Here is a 26,183-nt window from a genome sequence, read left to right as displayed (position 1 = left end):
AAGAACTGGCATGATATATTCAGAGCACTAAACAAGAAAAACATGCAACCAAGTATACTATATCCAGCTAGGCTATCATTGAAAATAGGAGAGTTAAAAAGCTTCCAGGACAAACAAAAACTGAAAGAATTTGCAAACACCAAACCAGCTCTACAGGAAATCTTGAAAGGGGTCCTCTAAGCAAAGAAAGACCCTAAAAGTAGTAGATAAGAAAGGAACAGAGACAATATACAGTAACAATCACCTTACAGGCAATACAATGGCACTAAACTCATATCTCTCAATAGTAACCCTGAATGTTAATGGGCTAAATGCCCCAATCAAAAGACAAGGGGTATCAGAATGGATTTAAAAAAAAAAAATCAATATGCTGCCTACAAGAAACTCACTTTAGACCCAAGGGGGTCTAAAGTGAGTGGGTGGAAAACAATTTACCATGCTAATGGACATCAGAAGAAGCCTGGGGTAGCAATCCTTATATCAGATCAATTAGACTTCAAGCCAAAGACTATAACAAGAGATGAGGAAGGACACTATATCATATTTAAAGGGTCTGTACAACAAGATCTAACAATTTTAAATATCTATGCCCCTAACATGGGAGCAGCCAACTATATAAACCAATTAATAACAAAATCAAAGAAACACATCGACAATAATACAATAATAGTAGGGGACTTTAACACTCCCCTCACTGAAATGGACAGATCATCCAAACGAAAGATCAACAAGGAAATAAAGGCCTTAAGTGACACACTGGACCAGATGGACATCACAGATATATTCAGAACATTTCATCCCAAAGCAACAGAATACACATTCTTCTCTAGTGAACATGGAACATTCTCCAGAATAGGTCACATGAAAATCAATGAAATAGAAACCAAAAAAACAATAGAACAAATCAACGAAAATAGGAGCTAGTTCTTTGAAAGAATTAATAAGATTGATAAACCCCTGGCCAAACTTATCAAAAAGAAAAGAGAAAGGATCCAAATAAATAAAATCATTAATGAAAGAGAGATCACAACCAAAACCAAAGAAATACAAACAATTATAACAACATACTATGAGCAACTCTATGCCAACAAATTTGACAATGTGGAAGAAATGGATGCATTCCTAGAGACATATAAACTACCACAACTTAACCAGGAAGAAATAGAAAACCTCAACAGACTCATAACCAGTAAGGAGATTGAAACAGTCATCAAAAAACTCCAAACAAAAGCTCAGGGCAAGATAGCTTCCCAGTGGAATTCTACCAAGCATTAAAAGAAGAATTAATACCTATTCTCCTGAAACTGTTCCAAAAAATAGAAATGGAAGGAAAACTTCCAAACTCATTTTATGAGGCCAGCATCACCTTGATCCCAAAGCCAGACAAGGATCCCATTAAAAGAGAGAATTACAGACCAATATCCTTGATGAACACAGATGTGAAAATTCTCACCAAAGTACTAGCCAATAGGATCCAACAGTACATGAAAAGGATTATTCACCACGACCAAGTGGGATTTATTCCAGGACTGCAAGTTTGGTTCAACATCCGCAAATCAATCAGTGTGATACAATACATTAATAAAATAAGGAACAATAACCATATGATACTCTGAATAGATGCTGAAAAAGCATTTGACAAAGTACAGCATCCCTTCCTGATCAAAACTCTTCAAAGTGTAGGGATAGAGGGCACATACCTCAATATTATCAAAGCCATCTATGAAAAACCCACCACAATTATCATTCTCAATGGAGAAAAACTGAAAGCTTCTCTGCTAAGGTCAGGGACACAGCAGGGATGTCCATTATCACCACTGCTATTCAACATAGTATCAGAAGTCCTAGCCTCAGCAGTCAGACAACAAAAAGAAATTAAAGGCATCCAAATCGGCAAAGAAGTCAAACTCTCACTCTTTGCAGATGATATGATACTTTATGTGGAAAACCCAAAAGACTCCATTCCAAAACTGCTAGAACATGTACAAGAATTCAGTAAAGTGTCAGGATATAAAATCAATGCACAGTAATCAGTTGCATTTCTCTACACCAACAACAAGACAGAAGAAAGAGAAATTGAGGAGTCAGTCCCATTTACAATTGCACCCAAAACCATAAGATACCTAGGAATAAACCTAACCAAAGAGGCAAAGAATCTATACTCAGAAAACTATAAAGTACTCATGAAAGAAATTGAGGAAGACACAAAGAAATGGAAAAATGTTCCATGCTCATGGATTGGAAGAACAAATATTGTGAAAATGTCTATTCTACCTAAAGCAATCTACACATTTAATGCAATCCCTATCAAAACCCCATCCTTTTTTTTTTTTTTTCAAAGAAATGGAACAAATAATCCTAAAATTTATATGGAACCAGAAAAGGCCTCAAATAGCCAAAGGAATATTGAAAAAAAAAAAAAAAAAGCCAAAGTTGGTGTCATCTCAATTCCAGACTTCAAGCTCTACTACAAAGCTGTCATCATCAAGACAGTATGGTACTGGCCCAAAAACAGACACATAGATCAATGGAACAGAATAGAGAGCCCAGAAAAAGATCCTCAACTCTATGGTCAACTAATCTTCAACAAAGCAGGAAAGAATGTCCAATGGAAAAAAGACAGCCTCTTCAACAAATGGTGTTGAGAAAATTGGACAGCCACATGCAGAAAAATGAAACTGGACCATTTCCTTACACCACACATGAAAATAGACTCAAAATGGATGAAGCACTTCAATGTGAGAAAGGAATCCATCAAAATCCTTGAGGAGAACACAGGCAGGTGCCTCTTTGACCTCAGCCACAGCAGCTTCTTCCTGGGAACATTGCCAAAGGCAAGAGAAGCAAGGGTGAAAATGAACTATTGGGACTTCATCAAGATTAAAAGCTTTTGCACAGCAAAGGAAACAGTTAACAAAACCAAAAGACAACTGACAGAATGGGAGAAAATATTTGCAAACGACATATCAGATAAAGGGCTAGTATCCAAAATCTATAAAGAGCTTATCAAACCCAACACCCAAAGAACAAATAATCCAATCAAGAAATGGGCAGAGGGCAGGAACAGACATTTCTGCAAAGAAGACATCCAGATGGCCAACAGACACATGAAAAAGTGCTCCACATCACTTGGCATCAGGGAAATACAAATCAAAACCACAATGAGATACCACCCCACACCAGTCAGAATGGCTAAATTAACAAGTCAAGAAATGACAGATGCTGGCAAGGATGTGGAGAATGGGGAACCCTCCTACACTGTTGGTGGAAATGCAAGCTGGTGCAACCACTCTGGAAAACCGCATGGAGGTTCCTCAAAAAGTTGAAAATAGAACTGCCGTATGACCCAGCAATTTCACTACTTATTTACCCTAAGGATACAAACGTAGTGATCTGAAGGGGCACGTGCACCTGAATGTTTATAGCAGCAATGTCCACAATAGCCAAACTATGGACAGAACCTAGATGTTCATCAACAGATGAATGGATAAAAAAAAAGTGGTATATATATATACATACATATGTGTATATATATATATATATATATATATATATATATACATACACACACAATGGAATACTATGCAGCCATCAAAAGAAATGAAATCTTGCCATTTGTGACGACGTGGATGGAACTAGAGGGTATTATGGTTAGTGAAATTAGTCATTTGGAGAAAGACAACTATCATATGATCTCCCTGATATGAGGAAGTGGAGATGCAACGTGGGGGGTTTGGGGGGTAGGAAAAGAATAAATGAAACAAGATGGGATTGGGAGAGGGGCACCTAGGTGGCTCAGTGGGTTAAGCCTCTGCCTTCAGCTCCAGTCATGATCTCGGAGTCCTGGGATTGAGCCCCGCATCAGGCTCTCTGCTCAGTGGGGAGCCTGCTTCCCCCATCTCTGCCTGCCTCTCTGCCTACTTGTGATCTCTCTGTCAAATAAATAAATTAAAAAAAAAAGAGAGATGGGATTGGGAGGGAGACAAACCACAAGTGACTCTTAATCTCACAAAACAAACTGAGGGTTGCTGGGGGGAGGGGGGAAGGAGACGGGGGTGGGGTTATGGACATTGGGGAGGGTATGTGCTATGGTGAGTGCTGTGAAGTGTGTAAACCTGGTGATTCGCAGACTTGTACCCCTGGGGATAAAAATACATTATATGTTTATTAGGAATTTTTAAAAATTTAAAAAAAAAGAAAATGCAAAAAGAAAGAAAACTTTGAGTGGCCTAATGAGCACGGTCTCAGTGGAGGTCAAACCAGGCTACAGTCTGTCTTCTTGTTTCTGCTCTCATACTATAAATAAGTATCCTTTCAGCACGTGTTTCTCATTTTTGTGCTTTTTGTTGGTGAGTTTGCTGTTTGGAATGTACCCCCAGCACAGTGCTGAAGTGTTATCTGGTGGTTTTTTGCTTTGTTTTGTTTTTGGTTTTTTTTAAGATTTTATTTATTTATTTGACAGAGATTATCTGGTGTTTTTAAGTGAGGCTGTGATGTGCCTTACAGAGAAAACACATGTGTTAGATCAGCTCCACTCGGACATGAGTTACAGGGCTGGTGGCAGTGAGTTCAAGGTTAATAAATTAACAATATGATGCATCCTGATAATGGGAGAGGATAGTCTCCATTCTGTACTTGAAGCCACTCCAGAAAGTAACATGTATGATGTGTGAGAAATCTATGGAAAAGCAGCTGAATTTGTAAATTTGTAAAATAACCAGTAATGAAAAAGTGTAGTGACAGCATTGTGGTTATTGGGCCAATTCCACATTAAAACCTGTTAAACCCCTAGGACCTGCCCGACCCTCCTTAGCCATAGTGACTCCATGTTGCCTAGGTAGACATTTTGTTGTTTAATAAATGCCACAGCAGTTACTGATACCAGTTCCAGGTAACTGTTGCTAAAACACACACCTAAAACAAGGCCATTTTGTTTAATAAATGCCTCAACAGTTATTGATATCAGTTCCAGGTAACTGTTGCTAAAACACACACCTAAAACAAGTCCAGACAGGTGGAAACATCCAATCAGCCAAAGCCACAAATGTAGAGGCCTGCAGTTGTGCCCTATAAAACTAGGCTGTAAGACGAAGGGGTTGTCGCTCTCTTCCGAGGTGGCCCTAGCCAGTCAGTCTGACTTCTAATGCTTGGCATAGAATAAAGCTTTACATAACTTTCAAAAAAAAAAAAAGTGGCCTTTGGACTTGATAATCTCCACAATCTCTTACAGCTGGATGCTTCTGGGAGGCGGTCAGTGCCTTAATATATCAAGCGCTGGCTTTATAGTTTTTCTAAGCCAGGTGCGGGTTGGGTTCCATGGGGATACACAAAAGCATGAGGCATGACCCCCCTCCTCCCGGGAGGGGCGCTGGTGATCAACAGTAACAGGGGACACTCCTGCACACCTAAGTCCTCAGACGGTGTGATTGGCTCCTGCCCCCACCAACCTCGCCACTGTAGTGTCACACAGACGGCACATCTGACTCACGATTATGAGACACGGTTAGAAGTTTGCTGCTGTCAGAGTGTTTATGGAAGGGTTTTAAAGAGTACGGGCCGGGGGAGGGGCTCATAATGAGGAAGTTGGGATAAAATGCTTACTACTTTCCTCTAAAAAATTTTGGAATTAATTGTTATGCCAGACACCCTGAACTGTCCCACAATAGCCTTTTCTTTGTTCTCCTGATAAATAGAACCATTAATTTTAACTACTCACACAAACATCCAGAATAATAAGACATTCTCCAGCCTTCCTTACAGATAGGTGTGGCTATAGGACTAATAATCTTGGTGATGGGATATAATATAATTGTTGCGTGCAATTTCTGAGAAATATCCTTAGAGGGAAGGATCAATCCTTTCATGCCTCTTCCTTTCTGCTGGTTGGAATATAGACATAATGACCGGAGCTTAAGCAGCCATTCTGAACCATGGAATAGAAGCCAGTTGCTGATTACTTGGAGCAGTGAAATAAAGGAGTCCAGATCTCTGAGGACCATGAAATTACTTTCTCCAGCTCTGTACCAGCTACCTTCAGTCTTTTCTCTGTAAAAAAGAAACTTTCTATGTTTATACGGTTTCTAGGATTTTAGCTTTCTTAGGTCCCACCTACAAATCACATCATACAGTATTTCGCACTCTCTGGCTTATTTCACTTAGCATAACGTCCACAGTTTCCATTCATGTCATCACACATGGCAAGATTTCCTTCTTTCTGGTGGCTGAATTTTTTCCCCATCTTCTTTATCTATTCATCTGTTGACACGTTTTTTCCATATCTTGACTATTGTGAATAATGCTGCAATGAACATGGGAGTACAGATCTCTCCTCCAGATCCTGTTTTTATTTGCATCGTAAGTATAACAAGAAGTGCAATTGCTAGATCATGTGACAGTTCTATTTTCAATTCCTTGAGGAACCTCCATACTGTTTTCTGTAGTGGCTGCACCTATTTAAACATCCCAACCAGTAGAGGTTTTTCCCTTTTTGCATAGCTTTGCCATTACTTTTCCTCTCAGCTTCTTGTTGATAGCCATTCTAACAGGTGTGAGGTGATAGCTTATTGTGGTTTTCACTCGCATATTCCTGATGGGCGATTTTGAACACCTTTTCATGTAGCTTCTAGCCAAGTATGTGTATATCCTCTTTGGGAAAATGTTTATCCTGTTCCTCTACTCGTTTTTATTTTTATTTTTTTTAAGATTTCATTTATTTATTTGACAGAGAGTGAGCGAGCACAAGCAGGGCAGACAGTGGGGAGAGAGAGGGAGAAGCGGACTCCTGCTGAGCAGGGAGCCCGATGCAGGGCTCGATCCCAGGACCCTGAGATCATGACCTGAGCCACCCAGGTGCCCCTCCTCTACTCGTTTTTAAATTGAATTGTTTTCTCCCATTAAGTTAGGAGTTTTTTATAGATTTTAGATATTAACTCCTTATCAGATGATATGATTTGCAAAGATTTTCTCCATTCCGCAGGTTGTATTTTGTTGATGGATTCCTTTGCTGTGCAGAAACTTTTTAGTTTGATCATGGAATATTATCCTTAAATATATGATTCAATTTAGTTTACTAATATTTTGTTGAGAATTTTTGCGCCTACATTCACTAGAGATATGGACCTATAGTTTTGTTTTCTTCAAGTGTCCTTATCTGGCTTCAGTATCAGGGTAATGCTACCCTTCTAAAAGGATTGGGGATATTCCCTTCTCATCAATTTTTTGGAACACTTTGAAAAGATTGGCATTAATTCTTCTTTAAATATTTGGTAGAATTCACCAGTGAAACCATCTGATCCTGAGCTTTTCTAAAAGTTTAGAAAATTTTGATCACAGATTCATTCACCTTACTCGTATTGATCTGTTTGATTTTCTGTATATTCATGACTCAATCATGTCCGGTTGTAGGTTTCTAGAAAGTTGTCCATTTCTTCTAGGTTATCCAATTCGTTGGTGTACAATCGTTCACAATAAACTCTTCAGATCTTTCTAGATCTGTGTTATCATTTGTAATGTCTCCTTTTCCATTTCTAAAGTTTTTTGACTCTTCTTTTTTCTCAGTTTGTCTAGCTAAAGGTGTGTCATTTTTTTTTTTTTTTCAAATAACCAGGTCTTAGTTTCATTCATCTTTTCTATTATTTTACTGGTCTCCTTTTTTGAAGTAGCTTTACTAAGGTGTAATTGACATACAACAAGTTGTACATATTGGAATCATACAATTTCATAAGTTTTAACCCATGGAAACATCACCACCATCTAGATAATGAACATAGTCATCACCCTCACAATTTTCCTTATACCCCTTTGTAATTTCTTTGCCCCATGTATGCCCACTCCAGTTCTTGCCCTTGGATAACCAATGGTCTGTTTTCTGTCACTATCAATTAGTGTAAATTTTTCAGAATTTGTTTTATTAATGGGATCATATAGTGTTACTCTACTGTTTGCCCACTTTCAGCATAATTACTTTGAGATTTATCATGTGGTATGTATCAGTGGTTGATTCATTTTCATTGTTGGGGACATTTCTGCTCCAATCTTTGTTATTTACTTCCATCTGCTACGTTTGGGCTTAGTTTCCTTTTATATTTCCTTCAGGTATCAAGTTAGGTTGTTTATTTGAGATCTTTGTTTTCTGTGAATTTATTGCTATACATTTTCCCTCGTAGAATGTCTGGAGAATCCCATAGGCTCCTATATTCTTTTCTAAAGCCACACTTCTAGAAACACGCTTCCCTGGTTTGTTCCGTTTCTCTCCTTACTAGTAACTGCTTTTCCGTGGTGTCTCACATGCACAGATCAACAGCCAAGCTACCACCATGATAGCTTGGTCATTTTCCCTTCTCCATTTTCTTTCTCTGCAGTTTCAGATAGGGTATCCAACAACACCTAGGGCTTTTTTTTTTTTTTTTTTTCTTTACAGGGGGTGGGGAGCGTCTCTGTATTCATGCATTAGTCTGAAGTGGTCGAAAAACTTGGCGAGTCCCTCCACATGGAGGTGGCTGGCCAAGCTGGGATTTTTCCCACACACGAGGAGGCCCTTTGCCCATGCTTGTTTCATTTTCCATCTCCCGGCCGACTTGCCAGTTGTTAGAAGGTGGAGGAAGGTCAGTAAAGCAAAAAGAAGGCACTTTGAGACTGAAACACAAAGCAAGCCTCTCTATACCATTGACACGGAGTTTTATTCAAGGTAACTTACGGACAGTGGGGATCCCGCGGAGAATGGTCCACAGCAAACACAAAGATATTCCCACCAAGTCCGGACCGTAATCCCCAGCTTTTATAGAGCAAGTGGTTTGGCGGTGTAGCCACAGGGTAGTTTCCTGAAGTGGTGCCATCTGGGTGCACCAGAGCATCTCTACTAGTATCTAAAGTGGAACCTTCTGTGTGCCACATTCAGGAAGCTCGAGATCAGAACTAGCCTTCCCACAGGGCATTGCTTAACCTCCTCGGGCATGGGACTTGTAGGTCACCGCACAGGTGTGAACAAGATGAAGGGCCAAAGATGGAGTCAGGGCCGTCAGCTGTAGTTTCAAAGTAGAAAAGCTTTGGAAACTGCGTATTCTGAGAGTGAATGGCTTATCCCATCTTGGAGCGGGGCTACCTATTACAGCAGATTTTCAGTATAGATAAGTGAACTTTGGGGGAAGCAAAATGCCCGCTAGGACATTTTCCAGTAAAGCGTCTAAGGAAGTTAGTTACACTCTCATTTGATGAAGCAAATTTGTAAACTTAGCCTCTAATCCTACATAAAGTTACTTTGTGCTTAAGAATGAATGAGAGACTCACAAAAGGCTGTGTAGCAGATGTTTTAAATAGAGAAGCTTCCTGACTAATTTAAAATATATCACTATCAATCAAGTGGGGTGAATGAATTTTGAAACAATAAATATTAGTGCTTATATATGGTTTTAATATTTACTGAATAAGTCATTAAAACTGGGTGATTACTTATTTATTGTCTATACATACTTCACTTAGTATTTTCATAGTACTTCATAAAATTTTTGTTCAAGTGATGTATTTTAACTTGTGAACATACTTTCCACAACCCTGTTTACTATTTGAAAATTTTATTAAACCATAAAAGTCTAAAGCAGAACAGAGAATCCAAGAGCTCATTTACATCTCTATTTTACAAAGCACAGAAACCTGATGATGTCAGATGACTTAATTACAATATCCTCCAACCCAAAATTTAATGTAGGAAACTCATTGCTAAGATTCTCCTTAAACATAAAGGGGTATGTTACCATGTTACCATATCACATCTGTAGTATCTCTTTTTTTAAAAGCTTTTTTTTACTTTTAAACCACAAAGTGAAATTTAAATTATATTAGGAAGTACATTTGAACCTAACAAAGTTAGTCTTTCTTCTTCTTAGGCATTTAAATAAAAACTATAATAGAAATGAATCAGTTTAGGATCATACTAGGGGAACATGCATACACATTTACTCCCTTGTGTTTATTAACCTTATCTAGAACTTTCTGATCTTTCTTTTCTAAAATGTATATAACAACTTTCATCATTCTTAAGTTTAATGATAAGTTCTTAAGTTTAATGATATTTGTGGTATAAAAAGTATTCATTATAGACTCAAATTTGTACATCTCATGGTGTCTGACAAATAAAAACGAGCTGCCCATATAGGACAATTTTGTAAGGAATGACCATATTTCCTATCCTTCTTTTGTGGAGGCTTAAGTGTTCAATAAGTTCTCAAAGTCTATTATTCCAATTCACATAGCCTATTATTGACTGCAGTAAATCAACCTAAAATTATATAGAACACAAAGTCTTTTGCTTTAGGAAAACAAAGAACCTCTAATGGTGAGCAAAAGACAATCAGAAGTTGGAACCTGGATACCAAGGCTTTAGTGTCCTCTCATGCGGCGGAGTCTGGGTAGGAAGCCTCCTTGTCTGAGACAGTCTCCCATTTTTATAGAGTTTAGAGGTTGGGAGTGGAATGGAAAGGTTCATTTAACTCTAAAGTCTCTCCCAGAATGAAATGTATATGCTTTCATTGAATATTAAACACTCAATATAAATATTGAACACATCTTGCGTGTAGCAAATCGCAAGCAATATGTGCCCTCAAAATTATAGTACAAAATACAAAACAATTTTAGAGCTCAAATTTTGTAAGGAGTAGTTTCTGGTATTTTAGATATTAAGGAAAATATCAAATGTGGAAAATGATGTTGACAATATCACTGAAAAAATGTAAATATATAAAATACATTACATTTGAATGTTTCTAAGTGTTTCTAAGGGTGCTTTTAATTTTAAATCTATTAATTCTTTTTTCACCCTCTCATTTTCTATTTTAATTACCTCTACCTAAATCCAATTTTTCATTCTTTTTCAACTCTTAGTTTTTCTCCAAAATCTTCCTTGATTATTCCTAACTTCACTAATCTCTATTCTGAATTTCCCAACAAGAGAAATGAGTCTCTAATACCTGACAGGTATTTAAAAAACTCTTGCTCGTTAAGTACTTTTTTTTAAATTTTTTAAATTTATTTTCAGTGTAAGAGTATTCATTGTTTTTGTACTACATCCAGTGCTCCATGCAATCCGTGCCCGCTCCAATACCCACCACCTGGTCCCCCCAACCTCCCACCCGCTCATTAAGTACTTTAATTGAACATTTCCTTCTTCCCGCTGGAATACAAATGCTGGATATAGTGAAGTATATGAGACTGTAAAAGAAGCAATAGCTAGATGGTAAACACTGGCGTAAGAGCCAACAGGCAGGGAGCAAAGTGAAGTGGGATCCTCTTCCTCAGTGGAAACCATTTGTGAAGAATAAAGTTGGTTGTATAGGAGAGATTAAAAAGGAAGTTCTGGGCCCCAGCCTGAATGAATCGGGCTCAGTTGAAAAAAAAATCTTTTTGCAATCATTTGAACATTGGAGGGTCTAAGACTGAGTCATTGCGATATGGGAATTCAGCCAATGATTGGAGCAAAAAGGGCAAGCTCTCATAAAACCAAATGCTTTGTCACCTCTTGGCAGGAAAGAGAGGACCCCTGGACATGCCTCCTCCGGGGGGAGGGTGTTGATCTTGCTGGAGGAATGCTAAGGGCTCAAAAATGTCATTTTTCGTCTTCAATGATAATTTCATGCTCCAGTGTTGTTTTAGTGGTCTCCATGGGGGATGGAGACACCTTGGCGGGGGAGCTTTGGTTGGGCAAAGGGGTAGGAGATCCAGGCAGGGTTGATAAGGCAGGAGATGGGGTAGAACCAGGGATGCAGGTGACACGATTTGACTTTCCATCTGCGTGAATGGTGATGTTTGTACTGTTGATGGGCTTGCTGAAGTGGACAAAATATAAGACCAGAACAACAAGTGTTGTGGCAATAAGACAGGCCAGGAGACACACCAGAAATGTTTTCCAGAGTGACCATGGTTTTGCTGTAACCTGTAATGAATTATGAAAGTGAATATTTCAGCAAATGAGATAGTAGTGACTTAGGCAGCTGATTTCAGTTAGAATAAGGCTAATCTGTTTCATTACTCCAAATGCTATAATTTCAGGTACAGTTCATTAGCTGTCTCTTCCATTCCCTCCCTCTCTCTCTCTGTCTCACACACACACACGACTTGTCCACAAGTCCATGAGGACAAAGTGTTCCCTCTGAATTACGCCTTTGTACTAAAGCAATAAGGCATCATCTCATATGCAAATAGATTCCTCTGGAATATATTACTCGTAAGTTATGATCAGCTACTAACATCACAATATAAATTAAATTATCTGGTTAGTCCTCATTGCTAAAAAAAAGTGATGAAAATGTATATCAAAACATTTAGATTGGTTACCTTTGAGTGACGGAAAATTGCAGGTGTTCTTTTGCTCATTGTTAGCTCCTATTTTTATATTACATATTGAAATTTTATATTTAGAAAAATATTTTTAAAATAATTTTTATGTCTTATACATAAAGAGACCTTTCACTGAGCTTGGAAAGATATCAAAATAGAACACGTATTAGCGCTGGTATGGGGTAGGGTCTTCAAGGAATAGAATGAAACCCTGATAAACTGTTGGGGGCCGTGGGTCCCTGTTGTCACCACGAGCTTGTGGACTGGCAGCACAGGAGAAGTGCAGAGCAGTCAAAGGGCATGGGGCCAACGAGAGGCTAGAGGACGCAAGAGCCCTGCAGGGAGTCTGTGGAGCAGAGCCTGCCTGCCCCATTTCGCTGCTCCAGGACTGCTAAAGACTCCCCACCTCCCCCCAGTCCCCACATCTTACCCACTGCGGCTGGAGGGTCCCCGTGGGCAATCTACAACCACAGTGGGTTCCTTCATTCGAACAGTATGGATTTCTGGGCAACTGCAGAGAAATAATTTTAAAATAAATAAATAAACAAACAAGTCATTGTTTAAGATGAAGAAAGTTTTATCTGGGAACATAAACAAATGAAGCACATATAAATAATGTGAATCCAACATGTGTTAAAGGAAGAACCAACCAAGTTCTAGAAGAATCTGAAACTCTAATAAATGGTAGGATGATATGAATTGTACAGATACACTTTTCACATCAAATGATCAATGAAAAATAAAATGATTGATTCAACAGATGCCCAAAGAGCATTTTCACAAATTTCAGCATTCAGTCTTGACAAAGGCAGACGATACAAATCTCAAGAACTACAAATAAAATAGACTGACACCTTATTTAACTGTGAAACATTCGGCCCATGTCTTTAAAGTCCGAAGGAGTGAAGAACGTCTCCTACCACCAATATTAGGTCATGTTTTTCAAGTTCTCATCAGTGTGTGTGAATAATGGAAATGGGAATATAAAACTAACATTTTTTTTCTACATCATATGACTGCTTACAAACAGAATCTCAAATAATCAACCATACAATCTCTCAAAAGGAATAAGAACTCATTGAGTTGGCTGATTATAAAAATATGAAAAGTATATGTAACAGCACTTGTGTGCGTGCGTGTGTGTGTGCGCGCGCATTGCTGTTTGCGGTAATAAAGCAATATAAAACGGCAAAGCATATCAAATGCTATAGGACTTACATAAAGAAAACCACAACCCTTTACTGAGGCACAAAAAGACAACTTGGATAAACATCCTGTTATAAAAATATTTCAGCAGTATAAACTCTCAATTCTCTGAGTTTTAATTAATATCTTTATGGGCTTTTGGGAGGAAAAACAGGTAAATTGACAAAAATTTCACATGGCAAAATAAAACATTTGTAAGAATAAAATTAGATTGAATGGGAGAGGGGACCGGAAGTAGAATATTAGCAGTGATCTTTTTTTCTGGGAGGGATCATGGGTGATTTTTTCTTTTTTTCTTTGTTATTGTCTATATTTTCCAAGGGCTCTAAAATGGGCAAATAAACTCATAGCAATTGTAAAAAAAAAAAATTTTTTTCTACTTGTTGTTTTTGGGCACTTAAGAAGTTATAGACTGTCAGATTACAAAAAAAAAAAAAAAAAGCGCGGGGGCGGGGGGCGGGAATCCAAACATTCCTTTCATGGTTTCAGAAGTCAGTTTCACTATTTAGGTTTTTTGTTTGTTTCTTTTTTGGGTTTTTTTGTTTGTTTGCTTGCTTGATTTTTTTTTTTTAAGGTAGATTATCTATTCATTTGACTTAATGGAATAAATTGCATAAATTTTGGCATGTGGGGAAATAACATAATTCACACCTAATTTATAATGAAAAGGAGAAGGAAATAAAATGATGTATATATGATAGTAAAGCGATGACATTTTGTAACTTCCTTGAAATAGGAGTCATCCTCTAAAATAAGTTTATGACAGTCTAGTTGCTGAATCCTGAGACTGATCACAAATATAACCTTCATGTGGCGAAATAATTCTTTTATCAAAGCCTATCTTTCTATTTATTTCTTCTGATTCATCTCTTGGTTCTACAATCTCAGGTTGATTTAAAATTCGTTTTTCTGGGGTCCCTGGGTGGCTCAGTGGGTTAAAGCCATTGCCTTCGGCTCAGGTCATGATCCCGGGCTCCTGCGATCAAGCCCCACATCGGGCTCTCTGTTCAGCAGGAAGCCTGCTTCCCCTCTCTCCTCTGCCTGCCTCTCTGCCTACTTATGATCTCTGTCAAATAAACAAAATCTTTAAAAATAAATAAATGAAATTTGATTTTCTTTATTATGAACATAGTAGTAGTTAAGCCCCGCATCAGGCTCCTTCCTCAGTGGGGAGTCTGCTTTTCTCTCTCCTTCTGTTCATGATCTCGCTCTCTCTTTCACCTGCTCACTCCCTCTCTCAAATAAATAAAATCTTTAACAAAAAATGAGATTAAATGAGAAATCTGAGTTCTATTTCTGATTCTGCCACTAGCTAAGTGGACTCTTCTTTTTTTCTAAAGAGTTTATTTATTTATTTGACAGAGAGAAACACAGCAAGAAAGGGAGCACAAGCAGGAGTGGGAATGCAGGCTTCCAGCTGAGCAGGGAGTCTGATGCGGGGCTCAATCCCAGGACCCTGGGATCATGACTTGAACCGAAGGCAGACCGCTTTATAACTGAGCCACCCAGGCGCCCTAGCTAAGTGGACTCTTAATGTTTCAATTCCCCCATATGCAAAATGAAAAGATTTGTTTGAATGAGGAGTGAGACCCCATACACGTTCCAAAAAATATGATTTTTATATTACTAGAGTAACATATTTTCAGCATAAGTCTCCCCGTGAGACATTTTCTATAAATTACTACTTTAAATACATATAAATAGGTCAATGAAAATAGGAATTTTCATTGGATCAAATATATTGTAATAAATAATAACATAAACAATATAAAATAAACATAAATATTAATAAATATTAATATGTGATATAAACAACATTCCAAATAATTTACTAAAACTTTTGTCTAGAGGTACCTTATATATAAATGTCAAAATTCAGCAAAATATCAAAATTTAGGCAAAATTCTAATGCATAGTTCCCAAAGGATATGAAAAGCAGTATCTGGCAAATTAAATAACCTCTCTGGACACTTGTGATTGCTGGTAATAACATCTCAGATTCCATTCACCCTATAATAGCAAAATCAGAAAAATGCAGCCTAACTTTCTTGAAGTGTTACATGTTCAATGTTGAAAGCAAGACTATGAGCCCAGAGAGCAGCTAAAAGGCGTTTGTACTTACCAGCTCTACTGGACTTTGTTCAATATCCTCAGCGTGATGCCGGTCGCCATGCATTCTGACGGGGCTACAGCTCCAGGGATGTCTATACTCGCTTTGTGGGTGAGAAGTTGGAAAATCCCAGATTTATGTTAAATTAATAATTGTATTTATTCAATCTGGATTATGTAAGACAATAGTCATCTAGTTTCCAAAAAAAAAAAAAAAAAAAAATTCCAAATTCAACCCCAAAGTACACGATGTATGCTTGCTGAGGAAAAACAAATAGAAAAACTTGCTCCCTTCGGAAAAACAACGGGCAGAAAGTTATCTCAGCTGTAAGAAAGACTCCAGGATTCTGAGCAGATATAAAGCTTGCCTTCCTTATTTCACATAATTCATTTAAATCATGAAAACTTGATTTCTCATAGGTTAGGAATTTAGTTGTTGTTTCTTAAAAAAACTCACAGAGCCACTCCTTGATTATGAACATTTGCAGGATATTCTGTAGTTAGGCAGAGGGATTATGGCAATGACTAATTTCAAAACTTTTCAGAAATAAAACAATATTGAGGTTACAGGGTCATGATAGATGTAGGGGGATGGTGAATAAAATCTATGGCGTTGTTGAAATCAGTGGCTATACTGAGATGGACAAGGGAAGTAAAAAATGGTTTTACCCAAAAATACAGATGCAAATAGGAAATAAGTATACGTCAGAAGCTTCTGATCGTATGACTCAAGGATTATCCACAGTACATCTGATCTGCTTCTGTGTAAATTTGTGTTGCTTTAGGCTATGTAATGATGTCACCGCTTCTCATGAATCCCAATCTTTTTAATGAGCAAGAGTGTCTCTGGTACTTTTGCATCTCTCCCAAGGAAAAGTTCACATGATAAAGCATGCAAAATTGCGGTGGTGTTTTACATCAACCTGAGAACTGATGCTCCCAGGGCCTTTGACAATGTGGCACGCAATATGGAATGGAGAAAAAATGACTCTAAAGATCCTTTTTAGTCATGTATTTCCCGGATGCCAACAACTTCCAGTAGGGAGGCTAATGACATGAATTTCCAAACTATTAATAAATTTACACATATCCTAATTCAAAAGCAGACATGTCTTCTTATTGTGTGATAAGTAGATTCATGGAAAAAAATGTATGTAACTAATTCCAAACTTCTAGACTTCTCATTAAACAAATCTTAAATAACACGATTACATTTATTTTACGTTTGTTTTGTATAAGTAACTTTCATAGTTTTGTATGTCAGCAACAAATACTCAGAAAACTAAAAAAGAGATATTTAAAGAACATTTTCAAGTATTTGGAAATAAATTTACTAATAGAGGTGTTACTACTTTCAAATGGAAAAAAATTATGAAATTTAAATGAGTAAATCTTTAATGAAATCCTAAATAAATATACGGTGGCAGCAACATAAATTGGTAAAACAACTTGAAAAGCATTTGATACTATCTAGTAAATTTGAAGATATTCATATATTATATGATCTAACAATTCCACCTCCAGTATGTTCCCTGAGGAAACACACACACACAAACGCGCACACACATGAACATTTATAGAAGCATTATTTATCAGTTTTTTAGAAATGTCCCAAATTCACATCAACAGCAGAAAAGATAAGTAAGTTGTGATATATTTGTACAATAAAATACTTTCACCAATGAAAATGAATAAACTATTACTAAATACATCAGCTCTATGATTCTGACAAATATGCAGTGGGACATAACAGACATTAAACTAAATTGTCTTTTATAAAGATACATTCATAAGTGATACGTTCATTTTTTAAAGAATGAAGAAATGATTAATAGTAGTTACCTCTCAAGAGAGGGAGAAAAGCAGAATTGGGGCTGGATACAATGTGGAGGGACTCAAGGAGCTAGAAGTTTCCTATTTTTTTTTTTAAGATTTTTACTATTTATTTGACAGAGAGAGAGCACAAGTAGGCAGAGCAGCAGGCAGAGGGAGAGGGAGAAGTAAGCTCTCAGCTGAGCAGGGAGCCCAAAGTGGGGCTGGATCCTAGGACTCTGGGATTATGACCTAAGTTGAATGCAGACCCCCAACCAACTGATCCACTCAGGCGCCCCAGGAAGTATCTTATTTTTGACCTGAGTGTGATCACATGGGAGTTCATCTTACAAATATCCACCACATGTGACAATTTCTCTATGTACAAGTTAAAAGTAAGTAGTTATTGAGATACATTGGTGAGCTCTAATAAAATTCATTCTGACTTTTTTCAGTACCCTCTCTTTCCTCTGTGTTGATGGCAGCTCCCTGACAAGTAACAAGTAACGGGGAACATGCATTTGCATTCTGGCTAGGCTTGAAGCACTGAAATCTCCAGTTTTAAGGTCTGATGGGACAGTCAGAAGTCAACCACAAAATAAACGAGTTGCTGTACCTGTGGCCTGGTTAAAGGAAAAAAAAAAAAAAATCCAGTTGCTTTAAGGTAATTAAGGTTGATGTTTGCTTAACCTAAGCTAAGAAGCCTAAAGAGCTTCTCACCCTGGGGTTTAGTGCCTCACTTCCTGAAAGGTGCTGGGACAGGGACTGAACTTTGTGCCTCTCAGCAGGGAATAAGGTCACTACTGGGGCGCCACATTCTTGGTGTTAATCATGGTGTACCAGTGAGCTCATGCACATCCTCTGCTCTGTTTGTTTGTTGGTTCTACAAGTATTTGAATTACTATTGATACTCAGACTTGAATCTAAACCTTCAATTTTATGGTCTGGTCTAAACATTCATGACGTAAGCCATTTTATCCTATCCTTTAAGTTTGATCTCCACCTTGACCACTAAAGATGGAACTATTACTCCCCAGAGAAAGGAGCAGGAGGAGCATAGCACTATTCCCTTTTCCCAGCTACTGAAAGCTGGTTAATCAGCCAAGACCACAAAGCACTAGCACGTAGAAGCCAACCTGCATCTGGATTTCAGCTGGCACTTCTTGGGCTTACTTTGATCTATCCACCAAGGAGAAAAAGAGAGGCAAGTGTTCAGAATCCTTAGAAGAACTGAAGAGATTGTTTCTGGGTACTGTTGTAAATATCTCTGAAATGAAACTTGATTCCTATGTCAATGCTAATTGACATTTGTGCTTTTTCTTGGCTCTGAAGATCAGGTAGAAATAAATAAATAAATAAATAAATAAATAAATAAGAAGATCATTTCCTGATTCTCTTCCATTGCTATGGAATCCCCAATAAGAAAATGTAGAATTTTGAGAAAGTGATCTAGAAGCTCAGTAGAGTATGAAAAAAAAATTTGATAGACCGAAATAATAGAAGTTAAAACACCCTAAAATAAATGAAGTTTTGTGGTGGTGGTAGTTGTTTTTAAAGATTTTATTTATTTATTTATTTATTTATTTGAGAGAGAGAGAAAGAGAGATTGAACATGAGCAGGGGGGTAAGGGCAGTGGGAAGGAGAGAAGCTGACGCCCCGCTGAGCAGGGAGCCAGCCCAAGTGGGGCTTGATTCCAGAACCCTGAGATCACAACCTGAGGCACACCAGACACTGGCTGAGCCCCCCAGGTGCCCCATAAATGAAGTTTTGTGATACGTATATTATATGTATATACTAAAACATGTATGTACTGTGTATATATGTATATAAATACACATATACACTAATATTTTATATATAAACATATATAAACCATATATTACATATAAATATATGTACAACATATATGGAATTCAATGCTTCCTTGTGAAAACATTTTTCTCTAATCAATAAAAGCAAATACTAGGTGTCCGGGACTATGATAGGTACATAAAGTACTTTAACTTTCAAAAATGCCCTGTGAAAAAGCATTGTGCCCATATTACAGATGAGGAAACCAACCCTTAAGGAGTTTAAGAAATGTCCTTCAAATTGCAAAACCAATAGTTGCTGCAGAGCAGAAATTCAGCCCTGAATCTAAGTCAAAATCCATTTAGAACCAGAAAATTGATTCTTCAGATGGAAATCGAATAAACAAATCACTTAGTAGATGAAGACTCTGAAGTAAATAAGATATGAAGTAACATACATGAACTGCATTCACTTACGATTTTTGGGGTTTCTTTTGTGTTTCAATTTTAAACAATGTTCTATGTCTATTTGGGAAAAAACTAACAAACAAACAAGCATCCACACAGACGAGACTCATCCTTCCGTTATAAATCCATTAACTTCAGTCTCCATTACTCACTACCCTCAATTTACTATTTTGCTTCTCTTATCATTTTTTCCATTAGGTTATGAAACATCTGATTTATGTATGTTTTCCAATTAGAAAAGTAATATAAATCTAAATATTTAAATAAAAGTGATATAAATATAAAAGTAATAAAATATAAATGTAATATAAAGTATAAAATAAATATAAAAAGGAATATAAATATTTAATACAAATATACATTTTGAAGATAGCTCAGAAAATTAGAAAATAATTGTTTATCCACTACTGAAATGTGATGGATTCCATACAGACTTTTTCAATACATATCTAAAGATACTTATTCCTTTTTGTTTGGTTTTGTGTGTTTTATTGGTCACATAACAGTCCATTACATGAAAGTAAGAGTTTACCTAGCCACATTTCCATTGCTGAAGAATTCAGATTGTTTCGATTTTACTGACTCAGTATGATATTCCATTATGAAAAACAGTTTTTTCAAAGTTTTTGATTTTTTTTTTTTTAGGTTGTAACCTAGAAGTGGAATTAGATCAGAACTCAATAAAAATTGACAAATTGTTAAAGAAAATAATACCAGATTACATTGTCACTAACAATGTTACAAGACGGGGATGCCTGGATGGCTCAGTCAGTTAAGCATCCAACCCTTGATTTCAGGTCAGGTCAAGGTCTTAGGGTCTTGGGATCCAGCCCCATATCTGGCTCCACGATCAGCACGGACTCTGCTTGGGAGTTCTCTCCCCCTCCCTCTGGCCCTCCCCAGCATCATGCTCTCTTTCTATCTCTCTCTGAAATAAATCAATACTATTAAAAAAAAAAAAAAGTCACAAGATGGCCCTACTCACTACATTTTCCTTGCTTAACCATTTCTTCAGTTTTGGTAATCAGGTCAGAAAAAAATGTGTGTGTGTGGGGGGGGTGTTGACATTTCCTTTGTTTCATAACTCTAATATTAAATATATTAATGACCATTTATGTATTATTCAGTATTCATATTTATAAAACATTAATATTCAATATCCATATGTATTTAATCATGTTCACATTTATGTTTATTCATATTCATGTTTCAGGAAATTCAGCTTCATGGTTCAGTACTCTCTTTTTCTAGTGAACATTATATGTATCAAGATACCGATGGCTTTTTACCCCATGTGTTGCAAATATTTTCCAGCACTTTACTTTTCCTATTTTTTCTTTAAGCATGATTTCTTTGAAGGGGTACAAATGACACTCAGCATTGTCTGTCTTACAGAATGTGGTCAAGCTGTATTTTTTATATCACAGTGTCTATTTTTAAGAATCCTCAGAGACTTGCCTAACTGGTTTTAGAAGCAAAAACTATTGTATTACTCTGGAAAACTGTTCTTTTTCATCATATAAACCTGTCTATAAGTGTCTGGTTTTCTTTCCTTCTGTCTTTTTAAGTGTAGGTACAACCATTGTGGAATGAAACAGCAGGAACTTGATTTGATCAAATCAAAGAATAGAAGGAAGGGAGAAAATACTTAAATAAAGTTATAAGAAATCAAAGTAGACAGATAAATCATAGGAACCCAAATATACGCGCATATTGTGTTTTTTCCTCAGTGGAATTTCAACATTAACTTACTACAGATTTATTACCAAATAATAATTTTGAACTTCAATTTTCAAAGCTCTGAAGTATAAACAATAAGTACTGAACAGGGCATTCTTTTTAAATGCCACATCCACAGACTTCTAAGCTCTTCCTTTAACCACAATGTTTTTACAAATAATCATTTCAGCACAGTTAGGGCTTTGTAGAATAATATTTGGACCCTTTGTTTTAATTCAAAGTTAGACACAGTGAAAACGTCTTTGTAGGCTTTGTCCCAAATTGCCTTTTGTCAAACAGGGCAAGTCTGTTGTTTATAATGTCCATAAACATGTAATCTAGGCATACCCTTGCTCTACGTCTTCTCAGATTACTGTTTCCTTTTTTCCTTCTGTTAATAAGCCAATTCAAGTCTCAAACAAGAAAAAAAAAGATGATTTCTTTGACTTACAAAAGTTTTTAAAACTTAGAAGGCTAAGCTAATTTTGTCGGATTTTTGTATTTTTATTTCAACATGTAATTCTTTAATACATTTAAATTCCTTTTTCCCTGTTTAGCCAGTTTTCTCAGAACATTTATTTTATAAAATTTCCTTCCTTTCCAATTTATGATACATGAATTTTTCCATTGGAGATGATTTTGTTCAAGTTCTTATAAATGATTATAACAAATTTAATTATTTAATCAAGAGCTCAGGACAATGAAATGTTGTTTGTTGGAGACTCTGTCTACCACATACAGGGTGTAAATATTTTGACAAATATGACTTGGAGATCCCAACTTTATCCTTTATTTGAGCTTTAGGAAACTGGTCTACACATGTTACAGTTTAGAAGCATGTTAATAATTGGTTAAATATCTAGTTGATACCCAGGTGACATCCTGCTCTTTCTGTTCCATAATCATTTTACTGATTCTCATTGACTAGCATGGACACTTGACATTGGACAGGTGTCCATTCTCTTGACAACATCTTTTTCTGAAAACACTCCCTCCCTTCAATTACCTTCTGTATTTCTGCATTTTTTAAAGATTTATTTATTTATTTGAGAAGGAGAGAAGAGCATGTGTGCACAAGCAGAGGGAGGGAAAAGGAAGAGAGAGAATTCTCAAGTAGACTCTGTACTGAGCATAGTACCCGATGGGGCCTCCATCTCAGGACCCTGAGATCGTAATCTGAGCCAATACCAAGAGTCAGCTGCTTAACTGACAGTCACCCAGGTGCCCCTGTATTTCTGCATTTTTATCCTGTGACTCTTAATTCTCTCTCTACAGATATCATTGTACCAATTTAGCTCTGCTATAAGACTGAGCACAAACTATTGTAATTAAATATATTATAACATCAGTTCCTCAAGGGCGGGGGACCGGGCCTATTTTTTTAAATGAGTTTCCTGAATGGTTAGTACCCAACTGCACAATGTCTAAGAACTTAATCAATATTGGGTGACTAACTGACAACTTACTGTTTTGTGGTTACAAAATTCCATAAATATACATAGTAATTTGTAATTACTAGAGTCTCTTGTTTGTGAATACATGACACCCAACAGACTTGAAGGTCATGAGTTAATTAGTGCACACAAGTATTGGGTTTCCCATTCCCTAGTCTGAGAATTCTATTCATGGTGCACAATGTTTAAATATAATGGAGATTTCCAAGTTCCTATTTTAATTATCTCTTTTTTTTAAAGAATTTCATTTATTTATTTGAGAGGCAGAGTGGGGGAGTAGGGAGGAGCAGAGGGAGTGAGACAAGCAGGCTCTGCACCAGGCTCCATCCCATGACCCTGAGATCATGACCAGAGCCAAAAGCAAGAGTCAGTTGCTCAACTGACTGAGCCACCCAGGTGCCCTCCATTTTGATTATCTTAATAGAAACTTTCAATCCTTCATTCCCTTACATAACTATGTGTTAGTATATCCTTCTTTTTGTTCTGATCAGCAGCAAATGGAGGCTAAAGTCCCAGTGAGAAAGGATCCTAAGATCTTTGTGTCCATTGCTACAACAACAACTACCTCCTAAAACTGTTTGGGAAAAGTTGGGAGAGGTAGAAGAGCAATTACCTTTGTTAACATGAGATTTTTCCAGACATTTGCCAAAAAAATATGTATTTAACAATAAAAAAACACAAAGAAAATACAGACACCTACCTATTTATCCACTGCCCATCACAATAAGTGGAAATTTAAAGGCTTATTATAAACTTCCCAGATAATATTCCCTTTCCCCACAAATAGCCAACACCCAAAATTATCTGTTTGTTATTCCCTTGTTTTTCTTTATAGTTAGATTCCGCATCTATATAACTTTAGAAATGTAAGTGATAAAGGTACAAATTGTATGCTTCTGGACTTCCATTTATTTACTTTTATTTTTAAGGATTTTTGTTAAGATTAACAATGCTGCTATGGGAATCTCATCCATGCTTCCTGGCACTTGTCTTGGAATAGAGTTATTATGTTACAGGGTATGGAGAATTTAAACTTAATGGAAAATGCCAAGATATTTTCCTAAGCGTTTGCACTATTCTGTATACCTACAAGCAGAAATTACCCATTTTTCTAGATCGCTGTCAATGCTTGGATTTTCAGACTTTTACAAAACATTTTCCAATCTAATCCTCAGTGTAGCTTCCCTGGTAATTAATGTAGCTGATTGTCTGTATGCTGACATGTTTATTGGCCACTTACATTTCCTTACATCTTTGGGCCGGGTAGGGCTTGGGAGGTTCCCTCCACCAGGATGGTTCTGATGCCTGAGAGACAAAGAAATGCCATGTCACTTCCCTGAGTTACCACGTTCAGGACAAGCTGGGGGATCAAATGGTTCACAATAATTTATCAATCCTTCATGAGAACCATGAACTAAACCAGAAATAGCTTCTCACTCCTAAAGAATAACAGTGTATGGTTTGTAGAAATAAAATGTAAGATTTGTAGTTTCCGGGATTCCCTAAAGCAGGAATTTCACTAACAAGGAACACGTGCCTTCTGGAGGCTTGGTGGGTGTGACTGAGACTCATTTCCTTGCCTCTTTTCAGCTCCTGGAGGCCATCTGTGTTCCTTGACTCATGGCCCTTCCTCACCTCTTGCTTCTGTCATCTCATCTCTTACTACTAACTCTGACCGCCTACCTCCCTCCTACCAGGAACCTTATAATTATTTAGGCTCACTGATCCAAGATAATCTTCCCATCTCAAGACCTTTAAGTAAATCATATCCACAAAGTCTCTTTTGCCATGTGAGTCACATTCACAGGCTCCAGCGTTTAAGATGTGGACCTATCCGGAAGGGGTCCTCATTCAACCTGCTGCAAGAGGCACTAAAACTTCACTAGCTGATGAGGGAAAAGAAACCTGCTAATACTATTGGGATTGAAGAGAATGTGTTTCTACAGTCGATTTAGTGAAAAGCAAGCCTGATAATCAATAACAACGAAAACTAAGTTAGATCGCCAGCTTCCCTATCTGCTGCCTGCTTGTCTGTGTGTCTCCACAGCAGGCTGGACTTTGTTCTACCACAGCCTTTATCACACAGTGTTAGAATAGTTCATCCTAACCTCTTCCCCTTGAATTCCCAGCATTTACCACAATGCTGGGCACTAGGGAAATATCTCATACATGTTTGTGGAATAGGGTGAATAATACTAGAAGTATTTCCTGTTAAAAGATCATGCTTAGCATAATGTCTTGAAAATATTAGCATTCAGTTAATGCGTGCTGATTCATCTGGCAAACCAAAAAGACGGAGGCTCCCTTAGACAGGAAAATCCTATTTTTTAAAGTAGACTTTGTTGACCTAAATAAAGAGGGAAACTGAGACCAGTCAAAAGGATGAATTTATTCAGGAATAGCTTAAGCCTTGCAACTTGAGACACACAAACTGTAGCAAGCTACAGGTGAGCATCTTGAGGGTTTGGGGTGAGCTGTATTTACAGGCAGGGTGTATAAAGAGAGCTCAGTTGGAGTCCGGGTTGGAGTCTGTTAAAATAAAAAAGAAATGAGACCAGTTTTGAAAATTCCCTGAACCATCACAGTTAATCCAGTCATACAAACAGAGCTCAAGTCAGTTTATTTTGCTAAACCAACACTACCTGGGTCATTTCTTGTTCATGCTTCTAGAAACCATCAGCAAAATTTTCCAAGGTTGATGTGAGACAACAAATTTCCAATTGTTTAAGAAAATTTCAATATTGAAGCACCTGGGTAGCTCAGTCACTTAAGCGTCCCATTCTTGATTTCGGCTCAGGTCATGATTTCAGGTTGTGAAATCAAGCCCCACGCTGGGCTCTGAGCTGTGCATGGAGCCGGCTTAGGATTCTCTCTACCTCTCTCTCCCTCTGCCCCTTCCTCCACAAAAAAGAAGAAAATTCCTATGTTATGAGTTTTCTGTAAATCAGGCCTTTACAGAAAATCAGTCTCTTACTCCTTAAGTTTTGTGATTCTGAGAGCATAAATACGAGTTTTCCATTTTTTACCCCCCAGTTCCATTTTAGGTTGAAATTGTCTCACAACCCTACCAATTGGTAAATACACACATGCTTGCTCACGGGCCCCTCGACGCTTGAAACATGTTGCCCTGTTTTTAAATTCATTATAGATGATCTGTATATCACCCTCAAATATCTAAGAAGGTATCTATGTCTTTTGCAAAATAGAAGGAGGTTTTGAAAGTTTCAAGTAGGATCAGTAAGCAAATATAAATTAATAATGAAGTACTTCAGTATGGATTGAACTCAACAGCCATTT

The 26,183-nt window shown here is 37.2% G+C and overlaps 1 protein-coding gene across 1 annotated transcript; it reads right to left on the bottom strand.

Annotated features, from left to right (window-relative positions):
* Window positions 1-8,659: 8,659 nt before the first annotated feature.
* On the bottom strand, window positions 8,660-16,031 carry LOC101676666 (dynactin-associated protein). The gene is made up of 3 exons (XM_004745513.3): window positions 15,656-16,031; window positions 12,758-12,838; window positions 8,660-11,923 (listed from the first exon to the last, which is right to left on the bottom strand). Exons 1-3 carry the CDS (start codon window positions 15,707-15,709, stop codon window positions 11,597-11,599), a joined length of 462 nt encoding a protein of 153 aa, XP_004745570.1. The 5' UTR covers window positions 15,710-16,031; the 3' UTR covers window positions 8,660-11,596.
* Window positions 16,032-26,183: the final 10,152 nt, after the last annotated feature.

Source organism: Mustela putorius, unplaced genomic scaffold, assembly GCF_011764305.1.
Source record: "Mustela putorius furo isolate JIRA1106 unplaced genomic scaffold, ASM1176430v1.1 tig00003858_pilon_pilon_pilon, whole genome shotgun sequence".
Lineage (NCBI taxonomy): Eukaryota > Metazoa > Chordata > Mammalia > Carnivora > Mustelidae > Mustela > Mustela putorius.
This window is presented reverse-complemented; position numbering and strand designations above follow the sequence as displayed.